The sequence below is a fragment of the Apus apus genome, chromosome 8 (assembly GCF_020740795.1).
Source record: "Apus apus isolate bApuApu2 chromosome 8, bApuApu2.pri.cur, whole genome shotgun sequence".
Lineage (NCBI taxonomy): Eukaryota > Metazoa > Chordata > Aves > Apodiformes > Apodidae > Apus > Apus apus.
The window spans coordinates 10,767,282-10,783,180 of record NC_067289.1 but is presented as its reverse complement, the minus strand read 5'-3'; the positions used below and the strand labels follow the sequence as shown (position 1 = coordinate 10,783,180).

The 15,899-nt window shown below is 35.5% G+C and overlaps 1 protein-coding gene across 1 annotated transcript in view; it reads left to right on the top strand.

Moving 5' to 3' along the window:
* Positions 1-15,899, top strand: part of DNER (delta/notch like EGF repeat containing) — a 112,331-nt gene that overhangs the window by 30,468 nt on the left and 65,964 nt on the right. The window contains exon 2 of the mRNA XM_051626712.1: positions 10,563-10,859. Within this exon, the coding sequence (XP_051482672.1) occupies positions 10,563-10,859 (297 nt within the window). The remainder of the gene's footprint in view (positions 1-10,562; positions 10,860-15,899) is intronic.

Below are 15,899 nucleotides of genomic sequence, written 5' to 3'. Positions count from 1 at the left end.
AGTAACTTTTATGTACTCCTTGTCTCTCTGTCCCTGAGGCTTTAAACATAATTTCAGTACCTTTTCACAAATAGAGACCTATTTCTTTTAAGGACAAAGAGCATGAAGATTTAGTATATGTCTGGTTGCGATAGTATTTTTCTTTTGACTTTTAAGACCATGAGTGGTATTTTGCTGCTATTTATTTATTTATTTATTCTTCAGCTGTTTTTGGGGGAGAGAGTGGCTTTTACAAGCCTAAATATAGTAAGAAAGATTCAGAGCTGACTTTAACCCAAGTATCTTAGTGTACCCCTGCACAATGGAGGGGGGATTTTGTTCACGTGCTGTTGTTTTTCCATCAGAACTGTATGGAAGATACCAGAGTTGATGACAGATTAATTCCTAATACCTCTTAGGTAGTATTTTCTGGGATATTTATTTATTCTCTGAGTCTTATTTTGATTTTGCGACTGACACCTCTTTACTCAAGGATTCAAATATACATATAAATGCCCATTGCTCATTAGTGGCTCAGTTCAAATGTGTCTTAGATCATTAATCGGATAAAAAAAGACAAAAATAAGAGGATCTAAAAATCCAGAGTCTTTAAGGTTGTAACTGGAGTAGGTCTCCCATGATAGTACTGCAATTATAATGTAATGTAGCATTTATAAAGAACTTACAGAAAATTTGAAGAAGCAGCAGTAGTGGCATGCTTGAGAGTTTCACACAAGCTTTTCAGAAGGTGAGCAACAGCCTGATTTTTCCAGAACAAGAGAGAGATGGGACTAGATCATTATCAGAATGTTTATTTTGCAACTGTAGATTTCAGTAGTTCTAAAAATTATTTCTTCTGAATCCTACATTAGATGGATTTTTGTTTTCCTCCTATATATTTATCTTGAAGGGAAAAGTAATGATGGAAAGCTTATATGGTATATATGACATTACGTTGTGTTTTACCATTTTGCAAATACAGCATTAAGCATCTCACACTACTCCATTGCGTTTTCTATCCTCAGAAGGAATGGTAGTTGTGTAGTGTCTTAAAATATCATGTAACCTGACACAATAAGATACGTAGGATATGGCACAGCAGGGATTTAATGAGCTATTTTTTTTCCATCACCAGAAGCTTTCTGCAAGGCATGCCTATAGCAGTGGTTTAAAATTGTTACATTACTTTTCTATTTTACCTTTTTAAAAGTTTTAGTATAACATATTTGCTGAAGGTCAAGGACAAAATCCTGATGCAAGATATATATGTGTGGTTTCCAATAATTTTAAAAATATTTGACATTTGTCAAAAGACGCTATCTCATCCTGTGATGTCAATACACACATGTACAAATGGAATTTTATGTAGAGTTGGATGGGTCCCCAGAGATACACTATTGTGCAAAATATACTATATTTTGCTATTTCTAGACTCAGTGTTTGGCTGCCTGTTCAAATGTTTTCTAAATCACCATCTTTCAATAGAGTTACAATAGAAGAAGCAGCATTTTTCATGTTGTGGCTAACATATTGCAGATAAGCATTATGACAGTGTGCAAGGGCCTGACTAATGCATGTGACTTGGAGGCAATATTCTGGGTGCCCAGAAATAACCTAGAATTCTTTCACAGTAGCAGGAAGTACTGCCTTGAATTCTTGTAGCTGTTTTAAAAGGAGGTAAATGCTTTAGCTCCTAAAAAACTTGACAATCTATATCCACTTCTTCTCTTTGGACTGTTACCAGATAGTCTTCTGTGTCTTTCTATTATATCACAAGTCAGCATGGGAGAGTACCTTTCAAAAGCCAGATGTTTGCCATCAAAATTGGATGTTTGTTATTATTTTTGTTATTATTAATGGGGTTTTGCAAAAAAACCCAACAAACACAGTAAACTTAAAAATGCAAGCATGCATACAGAACTCAAAGGCTGCTAGAGCTATCATCAGGAATAAGGATTCTGCTGCGATTGTATTTGTATTCAATACAAAGCTTCCCAGCCTAATTGTGATCAGATCTGCAAATCCTTACCCTCCTGATTTGTGTGTGTAAACACCATCTTGTATTGTCCATATGTGCAGGAGAACAGTGACATACAGAACCTTGGAGGGTCTGTCTCTAACCCAGTGAAGGCAATAAATTTTGTCCTTGAATATAGAGAGTAGAAAAAGAGTTGTGTGCCATATAGATAGGAAACAGATAGTGGCAGAACAAATGAGGATCATTGTAGGAGTTGGTTTTAATATCTTAAGGACTATGGTGGAAGAATGAGAGCAAAAAAGTAGGTACTATGATTATACCAGTATATAAATCCAAGGTATACCCACATCTCTGATACTCTCTTCCCACCTCAAAATGGACAGGGTATATGAAACAACTTCTGAGTATCTAGGGCTTTTCTTGTTCTTAGATAGGGTCTAAAGTATTGTATTTGATTTTTTAGATTCCAGTGTTTAGACTAACTGAAAGAGAGACTTAAGCAGAAGAAAAAAAAACAACAAAGCTTATAATAATTTATGCCCTAGAAAGACAAGGGCCATTTAATTTGTGCTTTTTCACTTAGAGGGAGCACAAATCCTGTCATTTCTTTCAGGAACTGTTCTTTAATGCATTGTAATGCATTTGATAATACCTATGATCCTTAGGGAAGATATAAAACTATAGATGATGAGTTTATTGCTGGGCATTAGTTACTGAAACTCAACTCATTTTACTGTTCTGCATGTCTCTTTCTTCACGTTGGACAATGAGTATACATGACATCCTGGAGACACCAGTGAGGTGTTGTAACCAACAACTGTCTGCTTGTTATTGTTGAGGTGAGAGAGAGAAGAAAAACAGCAAACACAGTGAGGAGTAATTGTGCTGTCTTTAGTGACAGGCTCCTTTTAACTGCAGGAGACCTAAGATTGCTTACCACTGTCTCAGCAAGGTGGACTAAACACCAAATTTCTAGTTCCCTAGACCTAGAGGTATGAATTGTCCTAGCAGGAAGGCATGGTTCTCTGCACTAAAGAAACGGAAAATCTGTGTATATATCTAGAAGTTGTGAGAGTGATTGAGAAGCTGAAGTTACAAGAAAATAAAACCTGACATTGGAGAAATTGTAATGGTATAGGCTAGAGATAAAACCCTGACTAATTGTTACTGTATATGTCATAGGAAAAATGATAATCCAGTTTATTTTAATACACATTTTAGAAGGTCTTTTGGACCACAAGATAAATTTGGTTTTAAAAAATAGCCCCCAAAAGGCTGTCCTACCAATTGGACAAAATAGCCATTTCAGATGAGATTAAAAGCAGCACAGCCTCTAACCACTGAATATAGAGACCTATTTTATGCATCTGAAGATTGGCTTATTTTCAAAGTTCAGGCATATGCTGCTGTTGTCATACCTTAAGTTACTGTTGTTAGCTGCCATGAAGTAACTGAGTTCTCCCTTAGCCTGTCATAAAATGTGAGATAAAATGTTGTAGTTCAAGCTGCTTTCACAGAGCAAGAATCGCAGGGGCGCAGAGTGTGATGATGGGAATGGGTGTCAACAAGAGTGAGTGACGGTGTTTAAGCAAGGAGGAGCTGAGAAATCTTGGGCATTTATCTCTGTTCCAAACAGTGTTAAAATATTTAATGCAATTAATTTTTGCAGTAAAATAAGTTCTTCAGGGGTTATGAACTGGCTGTTGACTTGAAAGTCTTTGGACATTGCTTGTGATATGCAGACAGATGCTTTGTTATGAGATAAAGACTCTAACTTCTCTATACTGCCTCCAACCCTGTCTTAAAAGAAAAAAAGAAAATTCACTTGTGACCAGAAAACAGAGGCTGTTTTTAAAACAGCTAAAAGTTTAGAAATTCAAGATCTTCTTGCTGTCAGTAGGATAAGTAATTTCTTTAGTTGGCTTTGAAAATCCCGGCAGCAGGCTGTTTGGGATTTTTTGTTTCATAAAGATATTTAAACTGTATGCTTCCCTGGACTAGTCCTGATCATAATAATAATTCAGAGTTTTTAAGATTTTGAAGTAATATTATTAGCCTTAGATTAGACTATGACCCATATGCTTAACTTGGAATATAAATGAATTAGAATTAAACATTTGTTTAAAAAATACTTTAAATTCTTTTGCATGTAAGCTGAAACACTTGATTTTATAGAATGCTACATGTTTTTTAGGTCAGTTGGTGACTTCTGGAATATAAGGAAGTGTATTTATTTAATTTCAGCTTCTTGCAGGATAATAATGTATTTGAAACTAGCAGAAAGTTCGTTCTAGAAATAATGTTATGAATTTTTATATTACATATTTTAATTTCCTATCATAAAATATTTTGTGCACCCTACTGTTGCTGTATAAAAGATATTCTAAAAATGGAAAACAATATTAAGAATAACGACACTATTGATAATTCTTTCACTGTGTGATGTTTCCATAGTGAAATAATAGCATAAGATCTAAACAAACAAATGTGTTGTGTTACTGTAACAAAATTGATGTTTGGTATTCAGAATTACCCCCTAGTTTTACCACCAATAAATGTCACCACTGGGGTGCCATTTAGCAATTGTACTGTAGGCTGCCAACACATACAGAGAGTAAAATGGAATGATGCTGAGGTAAAAATCTCAATGCTCATCTTCACAGATTTATTTATACTTCTTATATCCTTTCCAGTAAGTAACTGACCTGTCTTCAGAATGGGTATTCTGGCATAACTTTGTTTTTAAAACAATTTTTTGTAAGTATGGCTGTATCTGAAAACCAGAGTAAGTTGGCTTAGATTGTCTACTTGAAAATTAGTAATAAATCCATTATATCTAGACAAATACTCAACAATTTGCATGGCCTTTCCCAACAGGATAAAGGAAAATATTTTTTAAAAGGTATTAAAAATAACTATAAAATGCTTCTCAATAATTAAGTACATGCTTACATCTAGCAGTACTCTGTGGTTCGTGTGAAGGAGGTATTTTCCTTCGTTGAGAGAAAGGGAAAGTGATATAAATTTATTTTGTAGTTATTTCAGTATGCCTTGAGGTATGAATATGCCTGGGGGCAGGTACAGCAAAACAGTTGATGTATGGTAACTTATTATGCAAGGGTAACTTTGCCATTTGCTAGAGCTCAGTTTTTAAGCTCTACCATGCTGTTTAAAATTTGCCTTGTCATGTTTGCTTGTTTTTCAAATTTGGGCAGCTGTATTTTGGTTCTCAATTAAATAGACAATTTCTTTAGGCATTTTTTTTTTTTTGCATCACTGAAGTAAAGAAAATGTTTTATATGCCTTTATGACATTCACTGGCAGATTCATTACTCTGAATACTCAAAACACATAGAATGAGAATGGCAGCTTGGAAGCAATCCAAAATGCTTATGGGTAACAGTGTTTCAAAGAATCATGTTCTGAATTACCTGATAAAGAATGCACTTCTTTATTAGATTTATTGATGTCTTTCCTGATGGGTTGGGGCATTAAGTGGGATTGCTGAAGGAAGTAAGTGGAATTACTTCTAGAAATAAGTTGCTTACATTGTAGTTTCAGTATGATAAAGTTCTTGCCATTAGCCCTCTAAAACCTGATTAATTCCAATTGTGTTTCAGCTTGTAGTTAGTTTCTAATAACTGAAACTGATGGAGCTGCCATATTAATGTTTTATGTAGTATATAAATGTTTTGTCCTTCTTTCATTGTTTTGAGGGATGGGAAAATGAGTCCCAATTGCTCTGCTTTCCAGGACTTGCTATTATTACTTTGTGGTCTGGCCATTCTTAAAGTCCCTCATCCTTAAGGCTCAGACTGATATAGTTCATACCATATGCCTACTTAATAGTATGAAATAGCACCATACCTTTTTTTAAATTTTGGACAAATTATGAGATTCCAGTTATGGCTTGGACGAGGTGGTGTCTGATCAAGGTACAGGTGGTCCCTGCACGCTGTGAGGCAGTGTTTCACTAGGCCATCAAACTATTTCTACACGTAGGGTAGAAGAACTACTTGCCAAGAGTGTCCTTAAACGCACGCAGAAGTAATTGCCGGCAGCTTTTCAGTAACAGCCAACAATAGTGGAGATACCTGTGTGCACTATGGTGCTATTATTGGTTAATCTTTTTATCTCTGTTATATTTGGTCACAGTTGGAAAACTAATGTATTCTTCAACCTCCTTCTTTTCAGGCAGATCTTGTTTTGATGACGTATAGTGTCTAAACATGCAAAATACATATGATTTTGATGTCTTTTATGTGTTAATTATGAAAGATATTAGAATTTAATTTTTTTTCCTAACTTTAAGGAATCTTTGCTGGATATTTCCCTGAAATATTTATCTTCTGCTCATCTGAGCAAAAAAAGTGGTCAGAAGAAACCTGAGTAGCCACAGAACTACAGAAAAAAAAAAAAAGAGAATGAGAGAAAGAATATGAAAGAAAGACACTTGAATAGCCACAGGTTACAGATTTAGCCTTGCTGTACAGAGGTTTTTTTTTTAATTTATTTGTATGCACTCCTGCTTACGAGTTCCTATCTATATCTGTCACTGTGCTTCCCATCCTGAAAAAAATTTCTTTCTAACCAGACAACACAGGCAGTGTGTTGTAAATTCTCCATTTTACAATTAGGGAAGAGACACAGGTAGAGTGTGACTGTTCTCAGGTCACGCAGGATATTTCTGGAAGAGCCAGAAACTGAGCCCACATATCTTTCTTGAGTTCCACTGAGCCACAAGTCAGTCTTTTCTCAAAATAGAAGAAAATGCATTTCTTCAGTATACCCATCTTAATGCTTTTTCTGTGGTAACTTTTTGGAACATCCGCTTTTTTGTTTCGATTTGTCATGTTTTCTTTTGTTTCCAAGTTTGCATTAGTTTTTAATGTGTACTAGAATGGGATTTAAAACTTCACTGTGTAAAGGTTTGAATGAGGCTGAGTAAATAATAGTTTGAACATAATTAAACCATTCTTTCAAAGAGATTACATTTCTAGATAATCTTTATTGGTATTGCTATGTAAAAGATTTAAATCTATTTCCATCTCTTTTTCATAAATTGATACATATGCAAAGATATTTCATATGAGCTTATAAGAAAAAAACAAACTTATTTTTTGTACTTACTGTGTTAAAAACAAACTGATGGTGTCCTAGCCTGTAGGTTTTAATTATTGATTTCTGAATACTTTGCAGATTGGTATGCATCTATCTTAGAATACTATTGCAAAAATACTCAAAAAATTATAACTGTCCAGGTATACGAAATAGCAATTGCATGCAAATACATTTTGTGACTTTTATTGATCTCTGTCAGCTGCAACTGATGTGCCTATTTAATCACTGAGCATATGTTGAAAACAGATAATTCAGTGTTGAAATGGGGGTGAAAACAATACACATACATACAAAATATGCTTTATTAATCAAGATTATTGAAATTTTACACCTAAAAAAATCTGGAATTTTAAAGTTGGGTTTCTTTTGTGTTCTTCTTTAATCATGGGCTGTATAGTATCATATTACTTGCCTTCCTCCTTTTCTGTGTGCTATAGTATTTTAAAATACTGTGAACTTCACAAAGAATGTCTAAAAAAGGTCCCTTTTAGTTGTGTACTCACAATATAGTTGTGTTCAGCTGAGTTATGAGACCAAGGATGTTATTTGCTGTCAAGATGTTTCTTAGAGGTCTTGCTAACCATTGTTGCCTCTTTGGAGAGGGCTAGAGTAACCACAGAAACGTCACAACCAATATGAATTAATTGATTTTATTTCCTCATCTCTTTAACTGCTAATCAAAGGCAACTTTCTTCCGTTCAGCAGAAAACTTATATGCACTAAGGACATTGATTTGTTTTGATAAGCTTGCTGAAAGAAAACTGAGCTTTGGAATTAATAGTAACTCAGAAAAGGGAATGATATATTAAAATCCTGTGAAGTACTTATTAAAACTCATTTCTGAGAAAGTGCATGGCTCAAGTTCTACATCTTCACTTGTTTTTTTTTATTCTTAATCTAAACCAATCTTAATTATTTCCACTTCCACTGTGTGTGGAGGATTAGTTGTGATTCACAAGGCACAAGGTATTCAAAGGCAGCTGCAAGCAGCGCTCATCATGAAGCACATCCATTTCCAGTCAAACAAGCTCAGAACAGTTTACAGCAAAGAACATGTATCACAGAGCACTTTTTGTTATTTTGCTTAACAAGTGATACATTTTGCTTGAGAGTGGATATATTCACTGAGGCGAAAATGTACCTTTTAAAATAGTTTGAAAATGTTCTGTTTCCTTTCTTGTTACTAGGTTTGCCAATAATAACTGTAACCTTTTAGGTTTGATGAGTACAATTAAATTTGCTCAGAACAGAATAAATGCTGATTCATTAATAAAAAAATGTGCATTTGGATTAATTGTGAAAGGATGAGTAAAGAGCATATCCAACAATAGGAGAGCTGCATGTCTGTGAAACAGATCTAGTCCAAGCAACTAGAACCTGGAAAAACTATTGCAAACCATTTTTGAACTGGGCTTTTTTCACACTTCAACAGTTTTTATCTTCAACAGCCTTCAGGAAATTTCTGTGAAAATCTCTGGTGCTTGGGAGTGAGTGCAAGCTTAAAATGCAGCTGACAAACCGTAGAACAGAATGAATTTTGTTCCTTCCTGGTTAACTGTTCTTTTGTCACTTAAATATTATTTTGTGAAGACACGATCTAGAAATTGCTCTTCGAGAACTTATGTATTCTCTTGATTTTCAGGAGAAAGAGACTTAGGAGATAAACTATTTGATATACAAAAGTCCATACTTCCTTGATACTTCATATGAAGTATATTAAAATTGCTATGTAGTTGAATTCTAAAAATGAAGAAGAGTCAGAGCTTGACCCTGATGTCTAATGTATCACCTAATGAGATGTGTCCCCATGCAGTGGAAGTAATCAGAGCTGTAACTGATCCACAAGATAAATGAGTAGACCATATATTTTGGTCTGTCTTCCGTCACCTCTAACTCTTCTGCATCAGTCAGTACAAAAGCTGACATTCATTGTTATCTCCAAAGTTAACTTTCATGTTAATGTTTCCTCTGTTTTCTGTCAAAAAATGTTATAGGGCTTGATTATAAAAAAATTCCAGGGAAAGAAAGAATTCTAGCTGAGGTCAACAATAGTACTGTTTTATATAAGGAAGTATAATATTAGGATTTGGTGTCTCTGGCACCCGGCCTTTGAGTTGATGAAAAGTAAAATTAATAGTGTAAACCAAATACTTAGGTTTGTGACATTAGAGATATATAAACTTATGTAATTCTTATGAATGAAACAAATGTTTAATAATAAATAACTGTGGTGCTTTATTGAGAAATATAAAAAACCCCATTGCTTATGCAGGGAAGGACTGGAATATTGTACAGGGAAGAACTGTGTAACCTTTAGAACTGGAGCATGTGGTTGAAATGTGCATTTAAAGACTGAGAAAATGTCTGTTTCCACAGATGGGTTATCACTTTGATGTGAAGACAAATTGAGGGAACTGCCTGCCTGTCATCTTAGTTGGTCAAACAATGTAATTGAGACAGCAGTATGAGTTAGCTCTAAGAAAAAAACATCTTAGGGAGTATCAAGGAAGCTATTTCCAGCACAAAAAAAGTATTGATGCATTTGCCAGAGGCAGTGCTAAACTTTGGAGTCTAGGGTGCAAAAGTGAGCACATGAATAGAGGGCTTGTCCTCCACATGGAGACCAAGCAAGCAAGGCTATGAGATGAAACTAGAGAATAGTTTGTAGATGTGTTCTGTAAGTACATTATGGATGTAAGCATCAACATAGAAGAGGAAAAAGACATTTAACCTGAAAGTCAATGATGACATAAGAAACTGAGTACAAAATTGCTGTAAACAAATTTAAGCTAGAAATTAGAAGAAGGCAGGCAAGCATAGGACAGGATTTTTCCTACATCACTGAACTCAGTTTTGTCCTATTCTATTACAAATTCAGTTCTAAAAATATGCTTATTTTTGCCTCAACTTTCTAACTCCTGTTAGAAAGTTTTCAGCATCAGAACAAATCAGATTCTGAAACTGCTGTGCACTCAATGAAGCATGGACAAAAGCCTCAGCAGCTTTAACAGAAATTGTGCCCAGGAATATGATTGTCTGATGTGGTCAACTCTGACAACACACAACTGCTTCATGACCTGGTGATATGAACAAGTTCTGTGCCCCATTCTGGTGTCTGTTACTGCATTAATTTTTTAGGTGTTTTCTCTGGTTAGGTTATTATTTTAAGAATGTTTTTGAAAATTCCTGATTATGAGCAATGGCCATAATGTTCCTACTTTGTGTTTATCACTTTGCTTGAATGTTTCAACTGTGAATTAGCATTAAATGGTCTGAGAAAGGTGGTTAATGTAGATTAATCTAGATTCTTCTCTAATCCTTTGAATTTACTTCTTTGAAGATACATCAAAGATGAGCTTGGTTCATAAATATGTTCAGAAGATAAATCCAGGAGGGGAAAAAAATCCTGTTTTATGGTCTTTGTAAAGCTCAGAAAGAAATCCTTTATATGCAGTAATTGACCTATATGATATGTTTCTCTCAGTTTGTTTCAGATCCTTGTGCCAGCAACCCCTGTCACCATGGTAACTGCAGCAGTAGCAGCGATGGCTACCTCTGTCTCTGTAGTGAAGGCTATGAGGGAACAAACTGTGAACACTCCTTTCTCAGCCTTCCAGCCTCTGAACAGACAGAGGCGACGTCGCCAAGACAGAGCAGACCCATCTCGACCACCTTGGATCCTGACATTGTTCTTCCTCGTTCAAGAGCAACTGTGATGTTACCTACCTGGCAGCCAAAAGCAGGACAGAAAGTTGTAGATCTGAAATGGGATGAAATAGAGGTGAGAATATTCTGTTTAGATGAAAATGCACAGAAAATAACTTGAAAGTGATATCATTGCTGTGTTGTTATATATATGTGATTTCATGGATATCTACATAATAGGACTGAAGGTATGGTCTCTGCCCTGAGTTAATGTGCTAGGAAAATTGAATGCAAAAAAAAAAATTAATATTAATTTAAAGTAATGGGCTTAAGCTGGCCAACATATTGTAGTGGGTGTTTCTTTGAAATGGGATAATATTGTTTCTTCCAGTCATTTGTATGACACCATATCTCCAAATATAAAATAAATTTAGGAAAACAAAAAGTTTGAAACAATACCTTTTTTTTAAAGAAATTTACAATTAAAATCTCATGTTGTTTTGAAAAATACATGTCTCTGCAGTGTTAAGAAAACATAGCTATTTGAGAATCAAAAGTGGTAGTCAATATATTACACAGTACAGAACTCTGGAGATACAATGATGGTGAAGGAAACTTGTAAACGTTTATTGTATCTCTTAGTAAAATAACAAACTTAACAGTATCTGGCAAAACTACAGCTGGAAAGCTTACAACATCTGATCATTATGAAATGTGATCTTTGCTTTCTACTGTTTTTACAGTTTTATTAGTGATTCTTAGATGTCTTGTATAGACTAGAATCTGCAAAAATAATAAAGAAGTATCAAACTTATCCCAGTTACCATTAAATATTAATCTTTACATGTGAAAACCACATATAGATAAAAAATATATTTGCTCACGAACAAAGAAGAATTGATTATTTATCTCCTCATAACTTTTACATGCATTAAGTTCTTTCTATCATGTGAGCATCCTCCACCTTTCTTTGAAGTCCATCACTGCATAGATGATTTGTACTTCTCTTCATTGTTGTTCTCTTACATGGAGCTTCAAGACCACTACTGCATATGCTATTCCTCCAGCAGTTGGTACTGGAAGTCTCCAACCTGATACAGAGCTCACCCACCTATAATGATACTTATGTATGTGCAAAATGCTTCCCAAATAATAGTCTGCCACAGAAGTGAGCATCTGTTTTGGGGGTAACAGTAGTGCCTTTTTGTTGATTTTGATAGGATCATCTTTGTATCAAGCACTATGGTAATGAAGCTTGTTGGTAAACAAATAGTATAATTTCAGTAGACAAAGACTTAAATATTTGTGACATTTTTAAATGAAAAATGCATTGTTGAGTAGAGTAATTTTGTTTGAATTTACTCAGGAGTAAGTAGGTAAAATGCCAGCTGTATCTGTTTTTGAAGTGTTTCAGGGAGTGTGATTCTTCTGAGGTGTTTTCACGTACTACATACTGAGAAAGTGAACAGGCATGAGTTTAATCCTCAAAAAAGTGAATTTTTCATCATTCTTTGCTAGCCCAAATGAATTAGTTCATGTTTTTATTGTAACATTTAGGTTTTTGAAAGTAAAATCAACATACGTGAACTATGTGTTTTTGATGTGTTTTGAATCTCAGATTATATCTGAGGTACAAGTAGTTACAGGGCTATATCCCATTTTCAGTGGGAGTTCTAGTAGGCAATGTCTGGAGAAGAGAGCTTTATTTCTTTGAATTGCATCTTCCATATCTATTATTTTAGAGTAGAACATATGTCAGACATCAAGTATGGAGTTTAGAGAGAGCACTGAAGCAGAAACAAACAATGATCTGCTTTTATTACTTAGTTTGAAGGCAGTGTCATCTCTGCATACATGTTCCATATGTCCTGATCAATTAAGGGCATGCCTGTTGTACCAGATTTCCCTCTTGTGTCTTCCTCTATCTGTGGTCTGGCATTGTACAAGTACCATTTGTGCCTGGTTTGCATTTTAGGTAGATTCATTAAGCGTTTCTGCCAAACAGATTTTTCAGAAATAGGATATTTTAATAGCTGAAATTCACCCTTCTGTGTGTCTTCTGTTACCTGAGATGAAAAATACATACAGGTTACCAATTGCAATTGCGTTATTAACGCTAATATGGAAATTACTTGTTACCCTATTATGAAATTAGTTGTGTTGATAGGTTTTTAATGTATTGTGACAAGTCTTATATTTTTCACAATCTTTCTAGTGTAGCATAATGACCTTCTGTTCTTTGGAATTCACAATGAGAGAGAGATGCTTATCTGAAAGGAAGACATTGCAGTTGCTAATTCAAGACATTGTCTCTTGTCTATATTAAAACAAAAGCAAGTCGATTGCCTGAAGCTCTGTGTTCCAAAGCCTCTCTGGTGGAGGCTTCAACAGTAGAGAGTTAAGGGTTAAGCAGGAAAATGCTATCTTTCCTCATAGCTTTAAAAGCTTTGTAAAGCTTGATCCGTTCTCACCCTCCTAAAAGGAAAAAAATAAAGTAACCATAGGTTGTGTTTTGCAAAAATCTACTGTTTTCATTCTCCCCCCCCCCTTTAATCTTCCAGGTCAACTTGTTTTACACGTTATTCTTTACCAATAACCACAGGTGAACTAATGTTCTTCGTACTCTTTCGTCTGTCTGCTCAGAGAGAAATTTTGCCAGAATCTCTCCAAATGAAAGCTCCCTATCTTACATGAAGTTTCTATGGAAGAAAGAGTGCTTCTGCTCTGCAGCAACGGAATATGCTTGAGGAATAATTCTGCTTGAAGCAGATCTTTGAGTCTTTGACTGCTTTCTGTGTTGCTAAATGTTAGTGATTTTTTTCCCAACTATGCTATGGGTGCAGAAGGCTGAACCACATAATGGAAGAGAGATCCATTGGAAGTTGCTAAATATATGGAAACTCCATCCTTTGAAATAAAATCTTTGACATGGAAATGGGTGAAGGCTGGAGAAAATATGCTTGGCCTTTACTTATACTGTTTGCTTTCCCTCTTATGATTGCTATTGAAGTTAAGGTACTGGAATAGGTAGACATTTGGTTTGACTTAGGATAAGCTCTTCTTATACATGTATATAAGATTTGTTCTGGAAGCCTATATTATTTTTATTTTTCTTCTAGAAAAATATATCATACAAACAAAGAAGACTGAAGGAAATGCAGATTTGGCTAGGATAATCTTAATTTTCTTCTAGGTTAAATCTGTAACTTCATTAATCTCATATTTGTGTATGGAACTTTCTGTGCAAACACCATTCTGATAGACAGCTTGGTGTCAACATCTCTGGATAGGTGATACCCTTTATTATATTTATTTTTGAAACACAAAACATCTCTAAAAGATCAATATGCTCAAACAAAACTTATGTGAAGTTCACACAAATCATGGTTTAGTATTTTCCATTGCTAAAAGATATTCAATGGATAATAATAAATACTAGCTTTCCTCAAATTAACTCATATCCCCTTCAGGCAAGAAATTCCTTATAGAAAAATCTAGTGAGTGCAGTTATATCAAGATACTGCAGCTCTGCATGTCTGAATCTTTATTTGTGAGTGGGCTCAGGAGTTTTGGTTATCCAGTGCTGCCTTTTATAAGGATCTAGATTCCTAATTACTCCTTCAGGAATCATCCCATCTTGAAGTTTTTGAGAGCCTGACCAAATAACCCACCTGATGTGTTTGCTGCCTTTCAGTGTTTTGGTGTGCAAGTGTCTATGGTTGACTTGACAGACTTGGGTTGAAGTTTGTCGTAACTTACTGTCCAGTGACCTGAGCTCATGCTCTGCATATAAAGATTTGACTATGTGGAATTTTAGCCCAATGAGCTTGTTTCCACAGTGTATACCTTTGCTATTCAGAAAGCTCCATACACTCTGGAGTAAGAAATGACCATCACTTGTTCAAGGAAGTAATATTTATTGAATGCCTGTGTCGTAGTTTAACGAGGGGGCAGACAGGTAAGCCCCTCAGAGCTGTTTGCTTACCCCCATACCCAGTGGAATGGGGGAGAGTATTGGAAGGGTAAAAGTGCAAAAACTTGTGGGTCAAGATAAAGACAGTTTAATAATTAAAAAAGTAAAATACAAAAGGGAGAATAAGAAAACAACAGAGAAAAAACTCAAAACAAAGAAAAACAAGTAATGCAAAACACCTCAACTGCTCACCACTAAGTGCCTAGTGTCCAGCCAGTCTCTGAGTAGCAGCAGCCCTGTCCAACTTCCATCCCCCACACCCTAGTTTTATTGCTGAGCATGACATCATATGGTATGGGATGTCAGTTGGGGTCACCTGGGCCAGCTGTGTCCCCCCCAGACTTTTCTGTGCACCACCAACCTTCTTGCTGGCGGGACAGTTGGAGAAGCACTGCTCAGCAATAACTAAACATCCCTGTTACCAGTGCTGTTTTCATCATAAATCCAAACATAGGACTGTGCAGTCTACTGTGAAGAAAATTAACTCCATCCCAGCTGAAACCAGTGTAGACTGGTTATCATATTTTATGAAGTTGACATGAATTTGGTGGCCAGCTTGAGACAAGAAGAAATCTGGCTAATAAGATTACCAGGTAATCTGTCTGAGAAAGTGTCATTGTGAATGACCTACTAGGCCAGCTGAAACCCCTTCTTTTTGGTGTAACACTGGCATTGTTAACCTGTGACAGAAATACAAAGTTTTCATGTCTTTCTTTAGCTGGAGGACTGCCATACAACAGGAATGCACAGTGTCCTCTCAGCAGAGTGATTGCTGACTCTGCAAAGTGGCCTTAGCTTAGATGAGCAAAGAAACACAAAGTGCCAGAGAGAATTCACTGGGTGGATATGTAGCCTTCTTTGCACTGTATTTCAATGCTACAATAACTGGCAAGCCTTCTTCATTTGCTACTGTTTTTGGATGCAGTCTGTCAGTCTTACCTTGGTGTTCTTCAGAGAGTGTTTACTCCTACTTTAAACACTTTTGCTTTTCTCTCCCACTGTTGAGATATTCTAGAACTAAGCCTATATTTTCTTTCTGTTCTGTTTTTTTTAAGTGTTGCCCTGTATGAAACTCTGGAGAAACAAATACTCCACTCATGTGGAGGTTAAGTTATGTGACACTAGATTGTCAGAAGCACTAGTTTTTCATTGCTAGAGGGCAAGAGAACGCTTTTCTTTCTTGTATGATTTTATGCTCTCTGA